The 14,836-nt window shown below is 52.8% G+C and overlaps 1 protein-coding gene across 1 annotated transcript in view; it reads right to left on the reverse strand.

The window, feature by feature from the left end:
* The window catches only part of LOC130492718 (myosin-11), a 79,668-nt gene that overhangs the window by 14,877 nt on the left and 49,955 nt on the right, over positions 1–14,836 (reverse strand). Inside the window, exons 22-35 of the mRNA XM_056866481.1 lie at positions 13,898–14,029; positions 12,992–13,198; positions 11,641–11,778; positions 10,058–10,353; positions 9,695–9,907; positions 8,393–8,537; positions 8,107–8,313; positions 6,929–7,033; positions 6,677–6,829; positions 6,269–6,517; positions 4,879–5,091; positions 3,491–3,703; positions 2,359–2,520; positions 674–802 (exon numbers count right to left, since the gene is read on the reverse strand). Coding sequence (XP_056722459.1) covers positions 674–802; positions 2,359–2,520; positions 3,491–3,703; positions 4,879–5,091; positions 6,269–6,517; positions 6,677–6,829; positions 6,929–7,033; positions 8,107–8,313; positions 8,393–8,537; positions 9,695–9,907; positions 10,058–10,353; positions 11,641–11,778; positions 12,992–13,198; positions 13,898–14,029 — 2,562 coding nt within the window. The remainder of the gene's footprint in view (positions 1–673; positions 803–2,358; positions 2,521–3,490; positions 3,704–4,878; positions 5,092–6,268; positions 6,518–6,676; positions 6,830–6,928; positions 7,034–8,106; positions 8,314–8,392; positions 8,538–9,694; positions 9,908–10,057; positions 10,354–11,640; positions 11,779–12,991; positions 13,199–13,897; positions 14,030–14,836) is intronic.

A 14,836-nucleotide genomic window follows, 5' to 3' on the forward strand; every position in this document is an offset into this window, starting at 1 on the left:
GTGGCAAATAGCCATGGCAGAAAAATTGACACATCGACTTAAGAGTTATTAAAGGCAAAGCTAATATATTGGATTTTTATGAAATGTGGCATGATTTCATCTCATACACAAACCAGAAAGAAATTCAACATGCATCTAAACCATTTCAAAGATTATGGGAAAAAATTAAAGTTATAATGACCCCTTTCTCTTTTCATTTGAAAATGTATTAACCACCTATTCTGTTATTGTACTCCTTTTATACCTGTAATAAAAAATATACATGTGTGTGTTTGTTTATTTATTTACAGACAAGAACTTGCAACAAGCACTCGACCAACAGTGCTGTAGTTTTGCTGTTTTTCTTTCTTTTCTTTTTTGCTTTATGTGTTTATGTGTGACTGTGATTGTATCTGTATCTGTTAATAAAACATGTTTAAAAGAAAAGAAAAGAAAGCAGCTGCCCTTCCCAGGAAAGATAGTTGTGGGGGAAGCTCACTGGATGGACCTTGTCGCATACGGTCTCCGAAGGTAAGAATTAGAACAAGAAGGCCCGTGTGTGTCCCGTAACAGGGCAACCCTTTCGGATCTTCTCCTCTCCTGATGTGGAAAGGTCGGGGGTGTGGCGAATCCTAGGTTCCCACGGGAGCAAATTCCCATTTGGGCTCCCCCCAAATCCGCTGGCCTCACTTACCTCTTGCAGCTGCATCAGCTCAGCCTCCAGACTCTTGGCCTTCTTCTCGTTCTCCCGGGCAGTGGTGAAGATCTCTTCTCGGGCGGCACGGGCATCGTCCAGTTCCCTCTGGAAGTCCTTCATCTGGGCCTAGGAGGTCCAGAGTTAAAGAAGACCTTAATGGGGCCAATCCCATCAGCAGCTTGATTCCATTTCCGGTTGTATTAATATCTGCTGCAGCCACCTCAAGGCACATTCGGAAGAAGAAAGGGCTGCCATCTGAAGGGCCACGTGGTGAGCACCCCGGCATTCCTAGCAGGGGCTTCAGAGGCGCGCCTCTTCCCCTAAAGCAGGGGTCCCCAACATGGTGCCCGTGGGGATTAGGATGCCCGCTGGCACCTTTCCTGGTGCCTGCCAAGTGTTTTTAGAAAGTGGGCAGGTCCAGGCCAGCTTCGGATTGGCAACTGGAGATTTGATTGGCTGTGCAGATTTTTTTTTAAATGTTGCTGCCGCCATAGCACAAAGATCTTCACTGTGTGACTGAAGGTAAGCTGAGGCAGCCGTTTCATGTCTGGCTCCACCTCCTGCGGCAGCTATTTTGTGGCTGCCCCCCACCACCACCACACTGGGTCAGAATTCCAAAGTTGCCTGTAGGCTCAAAATGGCTGGGGACCCCTGGCCTAAAGCATCACCTTCGGAAAGACCTTCTCCCAAAAAACAGAAGAAGCAGCGGCAGTAAAAGAGAAACCACAGGGCAGGGTCTGAATCGCACAGGCCCCTGAAGTAACCCTTGGGCAAGTGCTGGGTGGGCAGATTTCACAGAACCATAGAGTTGGAAGGGGGCCATAGAGGCCATCTAGTCCAACCCCCTGCTCAATGCAGGATCGGCCTACAGCATCCCTGACAAGTGTTTGTCCAGCCTCTGCTTGAAGACTGCCAGTGAGGGGGAGTGCACCACCTCCCTAGGCAGCCCATTCCACTGTCGAACAACTCTTACTGTAAAAATGTTTTTCCTAATATCCAACTGGCACCTCTCTGCCCGCAATTTAAACCCATTATTGTGAGTCCTCTGCTGCCAACAGAAAGAGCTCCCTGCCCTCCTGTAAGCAACAGCCCTCCAAATATTGCAAGAAAGAAATCCTGTCCCCCCTCAACCTCCTCTTCTCCAGGCTGAACATTCCCAAGGCCCTCAGCCTTTCCTCAAAGGGCTGGGTCTCCAGGCCCCTGGTCATCTGGTCTAACCCCCTGCTTAATGCCGGATCGGCCTCGAGCATCACTGACAAGTGTCTGTCCAGCCTCTGCTAAAGACAGCCAGTGAGGGGGAGGCTCACCACCTCCCTAGGAAGCTGGCAACCGTTTTCGGCCTCAGCACCACATCTGGGACTCTGGCCCCTTCCAAGGGCTCCCAGTTGGACACTGGGGCTGTTTGTTGCCGGAGAAAGAGAAAGAGCCAGAGGCCAACTTGGTGTCCCCAGAAGCAGGCAGAGACCTTGCGGCGCCTCTCTCTGCTGTGCTGCTCTGGAAATTTTCCAGCCCACCTCTCAGCCGGCTGATGCACCTGCTCTTAGACCCCTTGACAGCCAGGTGAAAAGCTCCTTCAGATGGTGGCCTACGGGCCGTAATTTGCCAACTCCCCGCATAGCAACGACAGTGCCAGAGGACCAACGGGGCGACCTCCCAGGGTCCCCAGGCAAAAGCCCGCCCACCTGGAGTTTCCGGAGCTGCTTGATGGCTTCCTCCCGGCCCTTGTTGGCCGAGTCCGCCTGGCCTTCCAAGTCCTTGATGTCGACCTCCAACTTCTTCTTGGCCGCCGCCGCCAGGGCCCGCTGCTTGCGCTCGTCTTCCAGCTCCGTCTCCAGCTCGTGGAGCTGAACAGTGGGGAAAGCGGCCTTCAGGGGCTGACTGGAGCGGGGTGCGCGCCGCCACCCCCCACACACGCACATTCGACAACCGCACAGCCGAACAGACAAAACGGCCCCATGGAAGAGGGAGCTGCCGTGTTCCCCACTCTCCAGGAGGGTGGGCATTCCAAAGGAAGCGCCCTTGGCCTGGTCTCCTTGAGAGGAGGGAGCCCTGGTGTGAGGAGCAGGCAGCCCAGAACAGCACTAACTTCCCTCCAAAGCACTTGGAATCCCCTAATGTCGTCTCCTTGCAGGCCGCCCGCAAATAGGGTTGCCAACCTCCAGGTACTAGCTGAAGATCTGCTATTACAACTGATCTCCAGCTGACAGAGATCAGCTCCCCTGGAGAAAAAGGCTGCTCTGGCAATTGGACTCTATGGCATTGAAGTCCCTCCCCTCCCCAAACCCTGCCCTCCTCAGGCCCCGCCCCCCAAAAAACCTCCCACTGGTGGGGAAGAGGGACCTGGCAACCCTACCTGCAAAGCTCAGATATCCGTCTCCTTCAACCCCCACCCAACCATAGAATCATAGAGTTGGAAGGGACCACCAGGGGCATCTAGTCCAACCCCCTGCACAATGCAGTAAATTCACAACTACCTCCCCCCCACACCCCCAGTGGCCCCCACTCCATGCCCAGAAGATGGCCAAGATGCCCTCCCTCCCATGATCTGCCTGAGGTCATAGAATCAGCCTTGCTGACAGATGGCCATCTAGCCTCTGCTTCAAAACCTCCAGGGAAGGAGTGCTCGCCACCTCCCGAGGAAGCCTGTTGCTCATCATGATGGCCGCTTCCCCTGTCCCCTTGAAGTAAAAGCAAACTTCTAACCATCAATAAACACGGAGGAAGCCAAAAGACGGAAAGAGGGAAAAGGCGGCGGCCCTCTCTTCCTCTGGGCCTGTCCGTCCGTTCCTGGGGAGGCCCAGGGGGTCCCGCTACCTGCTTCTGGAGCTGGCGCCTCTTCTCCTCGTTCTGCTCATCCCGGGCCTGCAGGTCTCTCTCGAACTGGCCCTTCAGGGCCTGCATGTTGACCTCCAGCCGCAGCTTGGCGTCTTCGGTGGCCTGCAGTTCATCCTCCAGCTCCTCCAGCTGCGTCCTCATCTCCTCCACCTGCTGCTCCAAGGCCCGCTTGGATTTCTCTAAATCGTGGACCTTTGAGGAATGGCAGACAAAAGGCAGGTTGAGGGATGAGCTGTGGCTCAGTGGTAGAGCCTCTGCTTGGCATGCAGAAGGTCACAGGTTCAGTCCCATGCAGCATCTCCAGTTAAAGGGACTAGGCAAGCAGGTGACGGGAAAGACCCTTTTCTGCCTGAGACCCTGGAGAGCCGCTGCTGGTCAGAGTAGACAATACTGACTTTGATGGACCAAGGGTCTGATTCAGTATCAGGCACCTTCATGAGAGGGCTTGGCTGCGGCATCCATTTTTTGTTACCGGTTTTGTTAGAGCCTGCACTGGTTTTCACAATTACATTTGTTCTTATTTCCGTGGATTTCAAGAGGAACTTTATTCCTTTCTCCCCTCCACATGCACAGATACCCACACCCACTCAGACAGTCCTCTGGGTCAGAGAATCACCCCCCTTTCCCCCAAATGCCTTGGCTATGGGGTGCACAAAGACGCAGCATCTTGGTTGTGTCAGAAATGGCCTCTGAGGCCATGAGAAAAGGGGACACAGAGATTGTCTTAGAATCCTAGAGTTGGCAGGGGCCACCAGGGTCATCTAGTCCAACCCCCTGCACAATGCAGGAAATTCACAACTGCCTCCCCACCACCACCCCCAGTGACCCCTGATCCATGCCCAGAAGACGGCTAAAAAAACCCTCCAGGATCCCTGGCCAGTCTGGCCTGGAGGGAAATTGCTTCCTGACCCCAAAGTGATGATCGGCATTTCTCTGGGCATGTAAGAAAGAGCTACAAGAGCCAATTACGAAGCAGCATTTCAAGGGGCGGGGATTCAAATGCTTCCTGCTTCCTCTGAGCTGTTTCTGAGCAGAAGAAAGGCTTTTTAAAACTGAGTATTGGATTTCTCCCCCCCCTTCTTTTCAGATTGCTCCAGGTTTGTTTTATGTTCTTAAAATGCTTTTTTATGAGGCAATTGGGTTTGTGGGGGGAGGGAACTTTTCTCTCACTACAGCCAATTACGAAGCAGCATTTCAAGGGGCGAAGATTCAAATACTTCCTGATCTGAGCTTGGAGACTGCTGGTGCACAGACTCCCAACAGGAAGGTGTGGATCCATCAAGCAACGAACCTCAGGTCAAACTCCCAGGCATAAGCAAACACTGTTGTTTTTGGAAGGGCCACAGGGCCCAGGCAGAGGGCCTTACGTTCTTGCCGACATCATCCTTGGAGCTCACGAGGTCCTCCATCTCCGCTTTCAGCAACTTGTTGGTTCTCTCCAGCTCCTCCCGGGTTTCCAAGGCCTCCTCCAGGGCCCGGGCCAGCGAAAGGGCTTTGGTTTCCTTCTCTCGCGCTTCGGCTTCTGCGCGGTCTCTTTCCTCAGCGTATTTGGAAGAGATGTTCTTCTCCTCGGCCAGCATCTGCAGAGAGGGATCAAGATTTGCACCGTTCATGGCGGTCCTTGTCTTTGAATCGGAAAGGGCCGTTGGCTGCTACTGGGTTTAGTACAGGAGGGATTTGACACGTGTACAGAATCATAGAATCATAGAGTTGGAAGGGACCACCAGGGTCATCTACTCCAACCCCCTGCACAATACATGAAATTAACAACTACCTCCCCTACACACATTCCACCGTCAAAAAGCCCTCACCGTCAGAAAGTTCTTTCTAATGTTTAGGTGGAATCGCTTTTCTCTTAGTTTAAATCCATTACTCTGTGTCCTAGTCTCTGGAGCAACCGAGAACAAGCTAGTTCCCTCATCAACATGACATCCCTTCAAATATTTAAACATGGCTATCATGTCTCCCCTCAACCTTCTCTTCTCCAAACTAAACAAACCTAATTCCCCAAGTCTCTCTTCAAAGGGCATGGATTCGAGACCTTTGACCATTCTGGCCCCCTCCTCTGGACACGCTCCAACTTGTCAACATCCTTCTTAAATTGTGGAGCCCAAAACTGGACACAGTATTCCAAGTGAGGTCTGACCAATGCAGAATACAGTGGTAGTATTACTTCCCTGGATCGAGACACAATACTCCTATTGATGCAGCCCAGAATTGCCTTGGCCTTCTTAGCCGCCATGTCACACTGTTGACTCATGTTGTTTGTGGTCCACTAAGACTTCCAGATCTCTTTCACATGTACTGTTGTCAAGCCAACTCTCCCATCCTGTACCTGTGCCTTATGTTGTTTCTGCCTAGGTGAAATACCTCACACTTCTCCCTATTGAAATCCATTTTATTACTTATTGCCCAGCTCTCCAGTCTATCAATGTAAATCGTTCCTCTCCCAGCGCCTCTCTGAGAAACTCTTGGATGGCAGGACATCAGGAAAACTGCATACTCAGGACTTGATTGTCACAAATAGTCAAAAAGGGGAATCTGGGTTGGTGTTTGAATCTTAGTTACAGAAAACTTAGTTGAGAGCCAGTGTGGTGTAACGCTTAAGAGTTCTGACCCAGGTTTGTCACTGAAGCTCACTGGGTGACCTTGAGCCACTCACATTCTCTCAGCCTAAGCATGAAGCTTTCGGGGGGGGGGGGGGTTTCTGGCTGCACATCTTAACTGAAAACACACAGGTGTGTGTCAGATACTTGCCTGGTCAAACTTCTTCTGCTTCTTCTCCAAGTTGGAAACCAGCTGCCGTTGGTTGTCCAAGTCGACCAGCAAGTCGTCCAGCTCCTGCTGCAGCCGGTTCTTGGTTTTTTCCAGTTTGTCGTACGAGGCCGATTTCTCCTCAAACTCTTGCGAGAGGCCTTCAATTTCCTTCTGGAGCTTCTTCTTGCTTTCTTCCACACTTTCGATGGTGCTGACGTACTCTTGCATCTTCCTCTTGGAGTCAGACAGCTGTGATTTGGGTTTAGAAACAAAAAAGTAAACCGTTAGTGAATCCAAAGGTTGCTCAAACAGCAGGGAATTCCTGTGTTGCGGGGAGGCTGAATAAGACTGAAAGTGCTCCATGGTCACCGGTGGCCATAAAGGCCGGACACTTGGAGCCAGGCCTACCTGCACGGTCAGGGTGGAAACGTGCCTCTCCAGGTTCTGCTTGGCCTCAACCTCTTCATCCAGCTGCTCCTGCAGGCTGTTCTTCTCGTCCTCTATCTGGCGGAGTTTCGTAGACAAGTTGAGCTTCTGCCGAGTTTCTTCCTGGAGCAGCTCCTGTGGAAGGGTTGGGAAGGCAGCAAGAAGCTCGCGTCAGTCTCTTTCCCGACGACCGACCCACCCGAAGTGCCCGCCGAGTGCCCCGGGGGCACCTACCTGAGTGTCCTGGAGCTGGGAGCCCAGCGTCCCCATGTCTTTTGTGAGCTTAATGGTCTTGACCTCGGCTTCGTTGAGCAGCCCGGTAACATTTTCGACCTCAGCCTGCAATGGGGAAGGAGACAGGTTGGCTTAGATCCACTGACGGAATGTGCCGCCTTCTGGTAGGAGGCCAAAAGTAACTCATGCAAGCGAAATCTTACGCAGGCCATTCAACTGACAATCGGCTACACTTCTTTTGGCTGGTTTTGCACAAAGGTGCATTCCGCTAGAGCAGGGGTTCCCAAACTGTGCTCCAGGGAGCACTTGGTGCTCCGCGAAGCATCTCCTAGTGCTCCATGAAGAGACTGGAAAGAAAAATACTACTGTCATTCGGTTTATTATATAGGTGCTAGGTGAAAATTAGTGCTCCATTAAGAATTTCTTTCCTGAAAAGTGCTCCATGATAAAATAGAAAGCGACAGAGTAAATCCATCTGGTTCTGTCCTGGCTACTCCCTCGAGGGTCTTGGGCCCAAAAGGGTCTTCCCCCGCCCCCTAGTTGTGATCCTCACCTACATCCAATTTGGGACCGCCAGTGCCCAAAGCAAGCTATGGTCCCTCACAGCAAAGGATGGGTCTCCTCAAAAAACAGATTGTTTCCAGACTGAACCACTTCAGTCTGCAGTGGGGACATCCCATGTTTAAATATGCAACATGTTGAAATCCAGCCTATCACTAAGACTCCCTGACAATGTTAGACACCCCACACAACCTCCATGGGGAGGGGGGGCATTTAATCTGGTGGTTCACCACGTTGCAGTCTGAAGAGGCTGAGGCCAGGGTCAGTTTTATTGTTGTGATTTGCTCTCGATCGGGGGGGGGGGGTTCCCAATGTGGTGCCCTGTGGGTGCCATGGTGCCCGCCAAGTGCTTTTAGAAAGTGGGCGGGGCCAGGCTGAAGTTTTTGCACACCATGCTTCTAATGGGCTGTGCAGGTTTAAAAAAAAACTCCTGCCATGCACTCGGGGCTATTCAAAAGCACTGCTCCGATCCAGTCGCAAGGTTCTTTTCTGGGAGGGGGGGTGCCTGCTCAGAAGGGCATCCGAGGGCCACCAGGTGCGGCAGGTCTGGGTTCACCGATCCTTGTCCCTGCCCTCGGCCCGGCAGGTGGAGGATTCCCCAGCCCCACCCTACTCACCTGCAGCTTGTGGACTTTCTCATTGAGCTCCACCCGGATGCGCTCCCCGTCAGCAAACTTGGACTGCAGTTCCTGCAGCTGGACCTCCAGCTTCTTCTTCTTGTGCTCCACCTCCTGCTTGGCCTGGCTGAGCGACCGGACTTCGGCCCCCAGGTCAGCGTTGTCCTTCTCCAGCACCTGCTTGCTCTTGTCCAGGTTGCCCTTGGCCTGCGGGAAGCACGCGGCTCAGCAGTCGAGCGGCCGGACACCAGCCCCCCTGGCCCCCCGCCTCCGCCCACCCACTCACCCGCTTGAACTGTTCCAGCTGCTCGGCCAGCTCCTCCACCGCCTGCGTGTGCTTCTGCCTCATCTCCTGCACCTGGGCCTCGTGGCTGCGGGTCTCCTCCTCCAGAGCTCTCTTCAGGACAGTCACCTCCTGCTCCCTCTTGGCTCTGCGGGGGCGATATCACCAGGACTGAAACCAGGGTGGGGGCCTCACCACCCTCCCCCCCCCACAAACAGGGTTGCCACTGCAGCTCAGGATGCTTTGCAGGCTGAAGAAACCCCCCCTCTCCAGCGCCTGCTACCGAGCCTCAACACGAGGCAGAGGATTCTGGGGCCCGTCTACAGGCAGAGCAGCAGCTCCTGTGCCATGCACCCCAGAACGGGCCTGCTCCCGCCGGGAAAACAGACTGCCTGCTGCGGGTGGGGAAATACCTGGAGATTTTTGGGGTGGAGCCTGAGGAGGGTGGGGTTTGGGGAGAGGAGGGGCTCCGATGCCAATTGCCCAAGCAGCCATAGAGTCCAATTGCCCAAGCGGCCATTTTCTCCAGGGGAACTGATCTCTATCAGCTGGAGATCAATTGTAATATTGGGAGATCTCCAGCTAGTACCTGGAGGTTAGATTGATCAATGCAGGAACAGATTTAATGACTGCCATGCTAATTCCCTGAAGAAGACATAGGTCGAAACAGAGCGATATCCGGACCCCTGTAGGGGTACTTACTATGCGTTCTGCATCACGCAACTAATTTAGTTTGCGGGACCTGATGTCTCTCCACAACGGATGGTGCTCACAAAGGATACCAATTGATAAAAGCAACATATGAGGAGATACTTCTGTCGACTTGCTGGAGCTTTGAAAACATCAAAACTGTAATACGGGAAGTCAAAGTTGCAATAGGAATATACCATTGTGGACTCAATCAAATTGAAAAATTATTATAATTTAGTATATGTAATATTATAAGTTGTTTGGTGATATACACGTGGTTGTAGTTTATAATTACGCTAAGTTTTCGCAAAGAACTGGCAATTTTCTGCTGTTACCTTTTTCTAGCATACATTACAACAGGCTGACCATTTTGTGTTGTCAGTACCTGGAGGTTGGCAACCCTACCTCTGGGCCACAACCCCACGGGCCTTCTTCTGTACACGACCGTCTTCCCCTAATTCCCCCACAACTGTCCCAGCATCCTGTTCTGTGCTTTTCCCCCACAATGCCTTGTGCGGTGGCCACTGGCCACTCCCTGCAGAGAGGAAGCTCCGCAGGCAGAAAAACGGCACTCCCGGGGTGGGGGGGGCCTGTCGAGGGTCAGCCTTCGCCTACCGGAGCTCCTGCTGGGTGGCCGTGCTGTCCAGGGTGTCCTCCAGCTCCGTCTTGAGGGCCTCCAGCTCCTCGCCCAGGTCCCGCTTCTGCTTCTCCGCTTTGTTCCTTGCTGCCCGCTCTGAATCGAGGTCCTCCTGGAGATCGGAGATGTGGGCTTCCAACTCCCGGATTTTCTTGAGAGCGTTGTTTTTCTGACCAATTTCATCTTCTAGTCTGATTTAAATATATATATATATATACATATTTTAAAACATTAAAACTTTAACAGCGGGCACAGATTCGTCCTACGGGGCCCGTGGAGACTGTTGGGCGCAGCCTTTTTTCCCAACTGGAGCCTGGTTGCCACCTGCCTGTGCCGCCCACCTGGCCAAGGCCGCCTGGAGTTCCTCCTCCTTCTTGGCTAGCTGCATCTTCAGCTCGGCAATCTGGGCCTGGAGGTCGGCGATTTGTTCGTGGAGGTCGCTGGCATCCCCCTCGAGTTTCCTCTTCATCTTCTCCAGCTCCTGCCGGCCTTTCTCTTCCTTCTTCAGCCGGACTTCCAGCTCAGAGATCATGGATTCGTGCTTGTTCTTCAGCTTGGTCAGGTTCTTGGCCTTCTCCTCCTCTTCCGCCAGGTTGCTCGTCAGGTCGCTTATTCGTTCCTCGAGGAGTTTTCTTTCCTGCGTCCAAAGAGAAGCAACACTTTGGTCATTTATGCCTGGGAGTTTGACCTGAGGTTCATTGCTGGCTGAACCCACACTTTCCTGTTGGGAATCTCTGCACCAGAAGTCTCCAATCTCAAGTCAAGTCCCCGCCCCTTGAAATGCTGCTTTGTAATTGGCTTACTTTGTAGAGCTTACTGTGAGAGAAAATCCCCTCCAAACCCAACTGCCACATAAAAAAGCATTTTAAGAACAACAACATAAAAAACAGAGCAATCTGCAAGGGGGGGAGAGATCCAAGCCCCAGTTTTTAAAAGCTTTTCTCCTGCTCAGAAAGAGCTCTGAGGAAGCAGGAAGCATCGGAATCCCAACCTCTTTACACACTGCTTTGTAATTGGTTGTGAGAGAAGCCAAGCTTGGGTGTGCTGCGCTTTGCCTTATGCACGGGGGTTTCAGCTGGGCTGAGCTCATGGGAGAGGGAAGAATTGGGTTAACAGAGGAAAGGGAAGACCCAGACATTGCGAGGGCTAAGCACGAGGTCAACTCTAATGGAGGGGAAACTCATGCATAACTCCAAGGAACAACCGAGTCAGACTGGGGAGTGAACGTGCGTGGAAGTACCCATGCATAAACGACCTTTGTAGAGCCAGAAACCTGGACCACATGCCCATAACGTACACAAATTGAAAAACTCCTGGGGAACAAACAGGAACAGCTGCAAGAGTTTGCAAACCAGCATTGCTCTTTCTCTGCTCTTGCACAGCGATCCACCTGCAGCAGCCATTCGCTTGCATTCAGATGCCAGAGACCCAGATTCAAATCCCTGCCAGCTCTGGGCACATCTCTTTCAACCTAACACACCTCACCGGGTTGTTGTGCAGCATTTCTCCTGCTGGAAAGGGCTACCCAAATGAAGTCATTTTAATTATACACAACAAAAAAATTCTGGGCAAGGGCCCTGAAGGAGAAGACAGAAAGAGGAGATGCGGTCTGGCACATGGAAGGCTGGCTTCCGTGTGATCCCAATTCGAATCCTGGGGAGAGCCATGAAGTTTGCCAGGCTTGGTCCAGCTGAGCCATCTGCCATCCTCCCTTGCTCACAATACCTGCGTGCCCCGTCCTGATCTCATGTCTCCCACTGTGCAGGATTTTGCCAGCCCTTCTGGGAATACGACAGCAGACCTCCTGGAGTCTGAGTTGTCACGTGGGATCCTTTCACGGGGTCCCTCAGGCCACCAATACCCCCTCCCCCCTCCCAGCTTGCCCTGGTTTGGAAAGCAGGGAACGAGGCGCTGCAGCACAGACCTTGGACAGCTTGTTGTTCTGATCGTCCATGACCAAGAGGTCATCTTCTAGTTTCTTGATCTTGGCCTCGGCCGTGACTTTCTCCAGCTGCAGCTTCTGCCGGGCGGCTTCTTCTTCTTCTAGTTGATCCTCCAGTTCCTGAGGGAGGGAGCAAAAGAAAAGATGGAAGAGCCCCAGGGAAACAAAGACCCCATAGAAAGCAGACTCCAAGGAAGCCTCTGCTGTCTGAGAGGATCACTGGCGAGGCTGTAGAAGACCAGGGGCACAACTAGGGTTGCCAACCTCCAGGTGGGGCCTGCAGATCTCCCGGAATTACGACCGATCCTCAGACAACAGACTAGCTCCCCTGAAGAAAATGGCTGTTTTGGAGGAGGCAATCTATGGCACTATGCCCTGCTGAAGACCCTCCCCTCCCCAAACACCATCCTCCCTAGGCTCCACCCCCAAATCTCCAGGAAGTTCCAAACCTGGAGTTGGCAACCATAAGCACAGCTCAGAGCTCATAGGAATGCCATGCTACAGGAGGCAGCAAAATGTTTTGGAGCCACACAGTGGGGGAAAGCGAGCCTCCAGTCCTCAGGGCTGTGACCACCATTTTGCAAGTGTCCAGCCCGCAACTGCTGCCAAAGCCCTTCTCCTGAGACCACCCTCCTTCTCCCTTGCAAGGAGCTGCCTTCCTGTCCCAGCTGGGTCCATGATGCCCCCGGGTGGATTCCCTGCGTGAGAGTGGTGCAGAAGAACCCTCACATCCATTTCCCCAATACAGAAAAGGAGGCGACCACTACAGAGACAGGCAAGGCTCTGAGCGTTATCTGGCCCGTACCGAACTTTTGCCTCCTAGGCCTCCTGGGGGGGCATCAGCAGGGCAGCTTCAGGGTATTTTGCCCCCCCAGCAAGATTCAGCCACCCCCTCCAGGGCCAGCAGAACCAGCCAGCTCCAAGCGAGTGCCCAAGAGGTGTCGGGGACCCAGGCAGTAGGGTTGCCATCCGCCAGGTACTAGCTTGAGATCTCCTGCTATTACAACTGATCTCCAGCTGACAGAGGTCAGTTCACCTGGAGAAAATGTCCGCTTTGGCCATTGGACTCTATGGCATTGAAGTCCTTCCCCTCCCCAAACCCCGCCCTCCTCAGGCTCTGCCCCAAAAACCTCCCACAGATGGTGAAGAGGGACCTGGCAACCCCAGCCCAGGTGGTCCTGCAGGCCCCCCCAGCCCCTTGCCACTGATGCCTGGGAATAAGGCAGGCCCTTCCAGTGCCTCATTTCCCCCCCCCCCCACCGGGTCTGCTTGGGGGGGGGGCCGGGCGGAGAATGGGCCCCGGGCACCCCCTGCTGGTGGGCGGTGGGCTTACCAGCATCTGTTGCTGCATCTTCTTCTTTTCGGCCTGCAGCTGCTGGCCGTGCTCCTCCTCCTCCTCTATCCTGGCCTCCATCTCGTGCAAGATCTCCTCCAGCTCCTGCTTCTTGGCGGCCAGGCGGATCCGCATCTCCTCGGCCTCCGCGTACAGCTCCGTCTCAGCCTGGAGCTGCTCCTGCAGAAGGTTCTTCTCTTCGGACAGCTACGCGGAAACACACACACACACACAGCCAGCAGAACGGCACGGTCAGCAGAGCTCCGGTTCGGGGCCACCCCTTTTCACGCCAACCAGAACAGCCGGATAAACAGAAGTTTGGGCCGTTCTGGTTACGCTGCACTTGAAGGGGCTGCAGCCAAGACTACGTCATCTGGAGTCCTGCACAATCACAAAATATTTGCATCCTGCTGCTACGTTATATCAACTTCCATTTACATATCAACTTCCATTTAAAGTACCCAGAATAAGGCTGGTTCAACACGGAGGAAATTCTCCACATAGATCTCATTGCTGCCGTGAATGTAGCACTGTCAGCAGAGAATCCACACAGCAGTTTTGCTCACACTTCCCGTGCTTCAGCCCCCCATGACCACTATTTCTCCCCTCTAGCACAGGGCTTTTTATTTAAAAAACTGACAGTAGCTAGATTTTTATAGCATTATAATGTTATGGTACTCTGTTGCCACTATTTGCCCAGCTGTTTTTTTAATTTAAACTTTAGCCCTTTTTATTGCAGAGATATAAGGGGAAAGGTGCATGCTGCATCTTTCCCCTTATAACTCTGCGATGAAAAGGTCTGAAGTAGACGGATCAACAAGCTTTAATGATAACTACTTCTAAGTAATGGAAAATATCAGTCCTTTTGCCCCAGGGGCAGAAGAACACTTAAGCCAATGCCCTCACCTGGTTGTGCTTTTGTTCCAGCTCCTTCAGTTCATTTTCTGCCTTTATTTGCCTCTCCTTCACCGTCTTGAGCTCTTCATCTTTGGCCTGCATTTCTTCTTCTTGACGGGTGACCTGCAGCAGCGGCTTCACCTGAAACAGAAGGATTTGGGAGCCGTTTCCTCGAGTTTTTTCCCATCTGGCCAAATGGCCAGCTCAAACCCCCCTGCCCCCCTGAGACCTGGATTTCCAGAGGGCATCAACTGGTTGCCCTCCAAGGGTACAGAAACTGAGGGGCTTCCTGTAGTGCGGCCTGTTCCTTCTCTTGCATCATCATGTCTGTGGCTTCCAGATGCTGGTGAATGGCTTGACCGAGTCATTCCCCGCAGGCAGCATTGCAATTTGCACCGTTGAAATACAGCAAAAGACAGAGAACCCCTCCTCAAACCCTCTGCCCGCTTAAACCCAACTTGAACGCTAAGGTTGCAGAATGCTCAGGCCGGGACTTTGGGGAGTCGCCAAGGAGGAGGAACACTGACTGCATCTTTGCGTCCCTTTCCAGTGCAGATAAGAGCATAAGAAAAGCCCAGCTGGATCAGACCCAGGTCCATCAAGTCCAGCAGTCTGTTCACAGAGTGGCCAACCAGGTGCCTCTAGGGAGCCCACAAGCAAGACGACTGCAGCAGCATTGTCCTGCCTGTGTTCCACAGCACTTCATATAATAGGCATGCACCTCTGATCCTGGAGAGAACAGGTATGCATCATGACTAGCATTCATTTTGACTAGTAGCCATGAATACCCCTCTCTTCCATGAACATGTCCACTCCCCTCTTAAAGCCTTCCAAGTTGGCAGCCATCACTACATCCTGGGGTAGGGAGTTCCACCATTTAACTATGCGTTGAGTGAAGAAATACTTCCTTTTATCAGATGGGCCTGTCAAGAGGGCATTCTTGGAAGG

Source organism: Euleptes europaea, chromosome 21 (assembly GCF_029931775.1).
Source record: "Euleptes europaea isolate rEulEur1 chromosome 21, rEulEur1.hap1, whole genome shotgun sequence".
Taxonomy (NCBI): Eukaryota; Metazoa; Chordata; class Lepidosauria; order Squamata; family Sphaerodactylidae; genus Euleptes; species Euleptes europaea.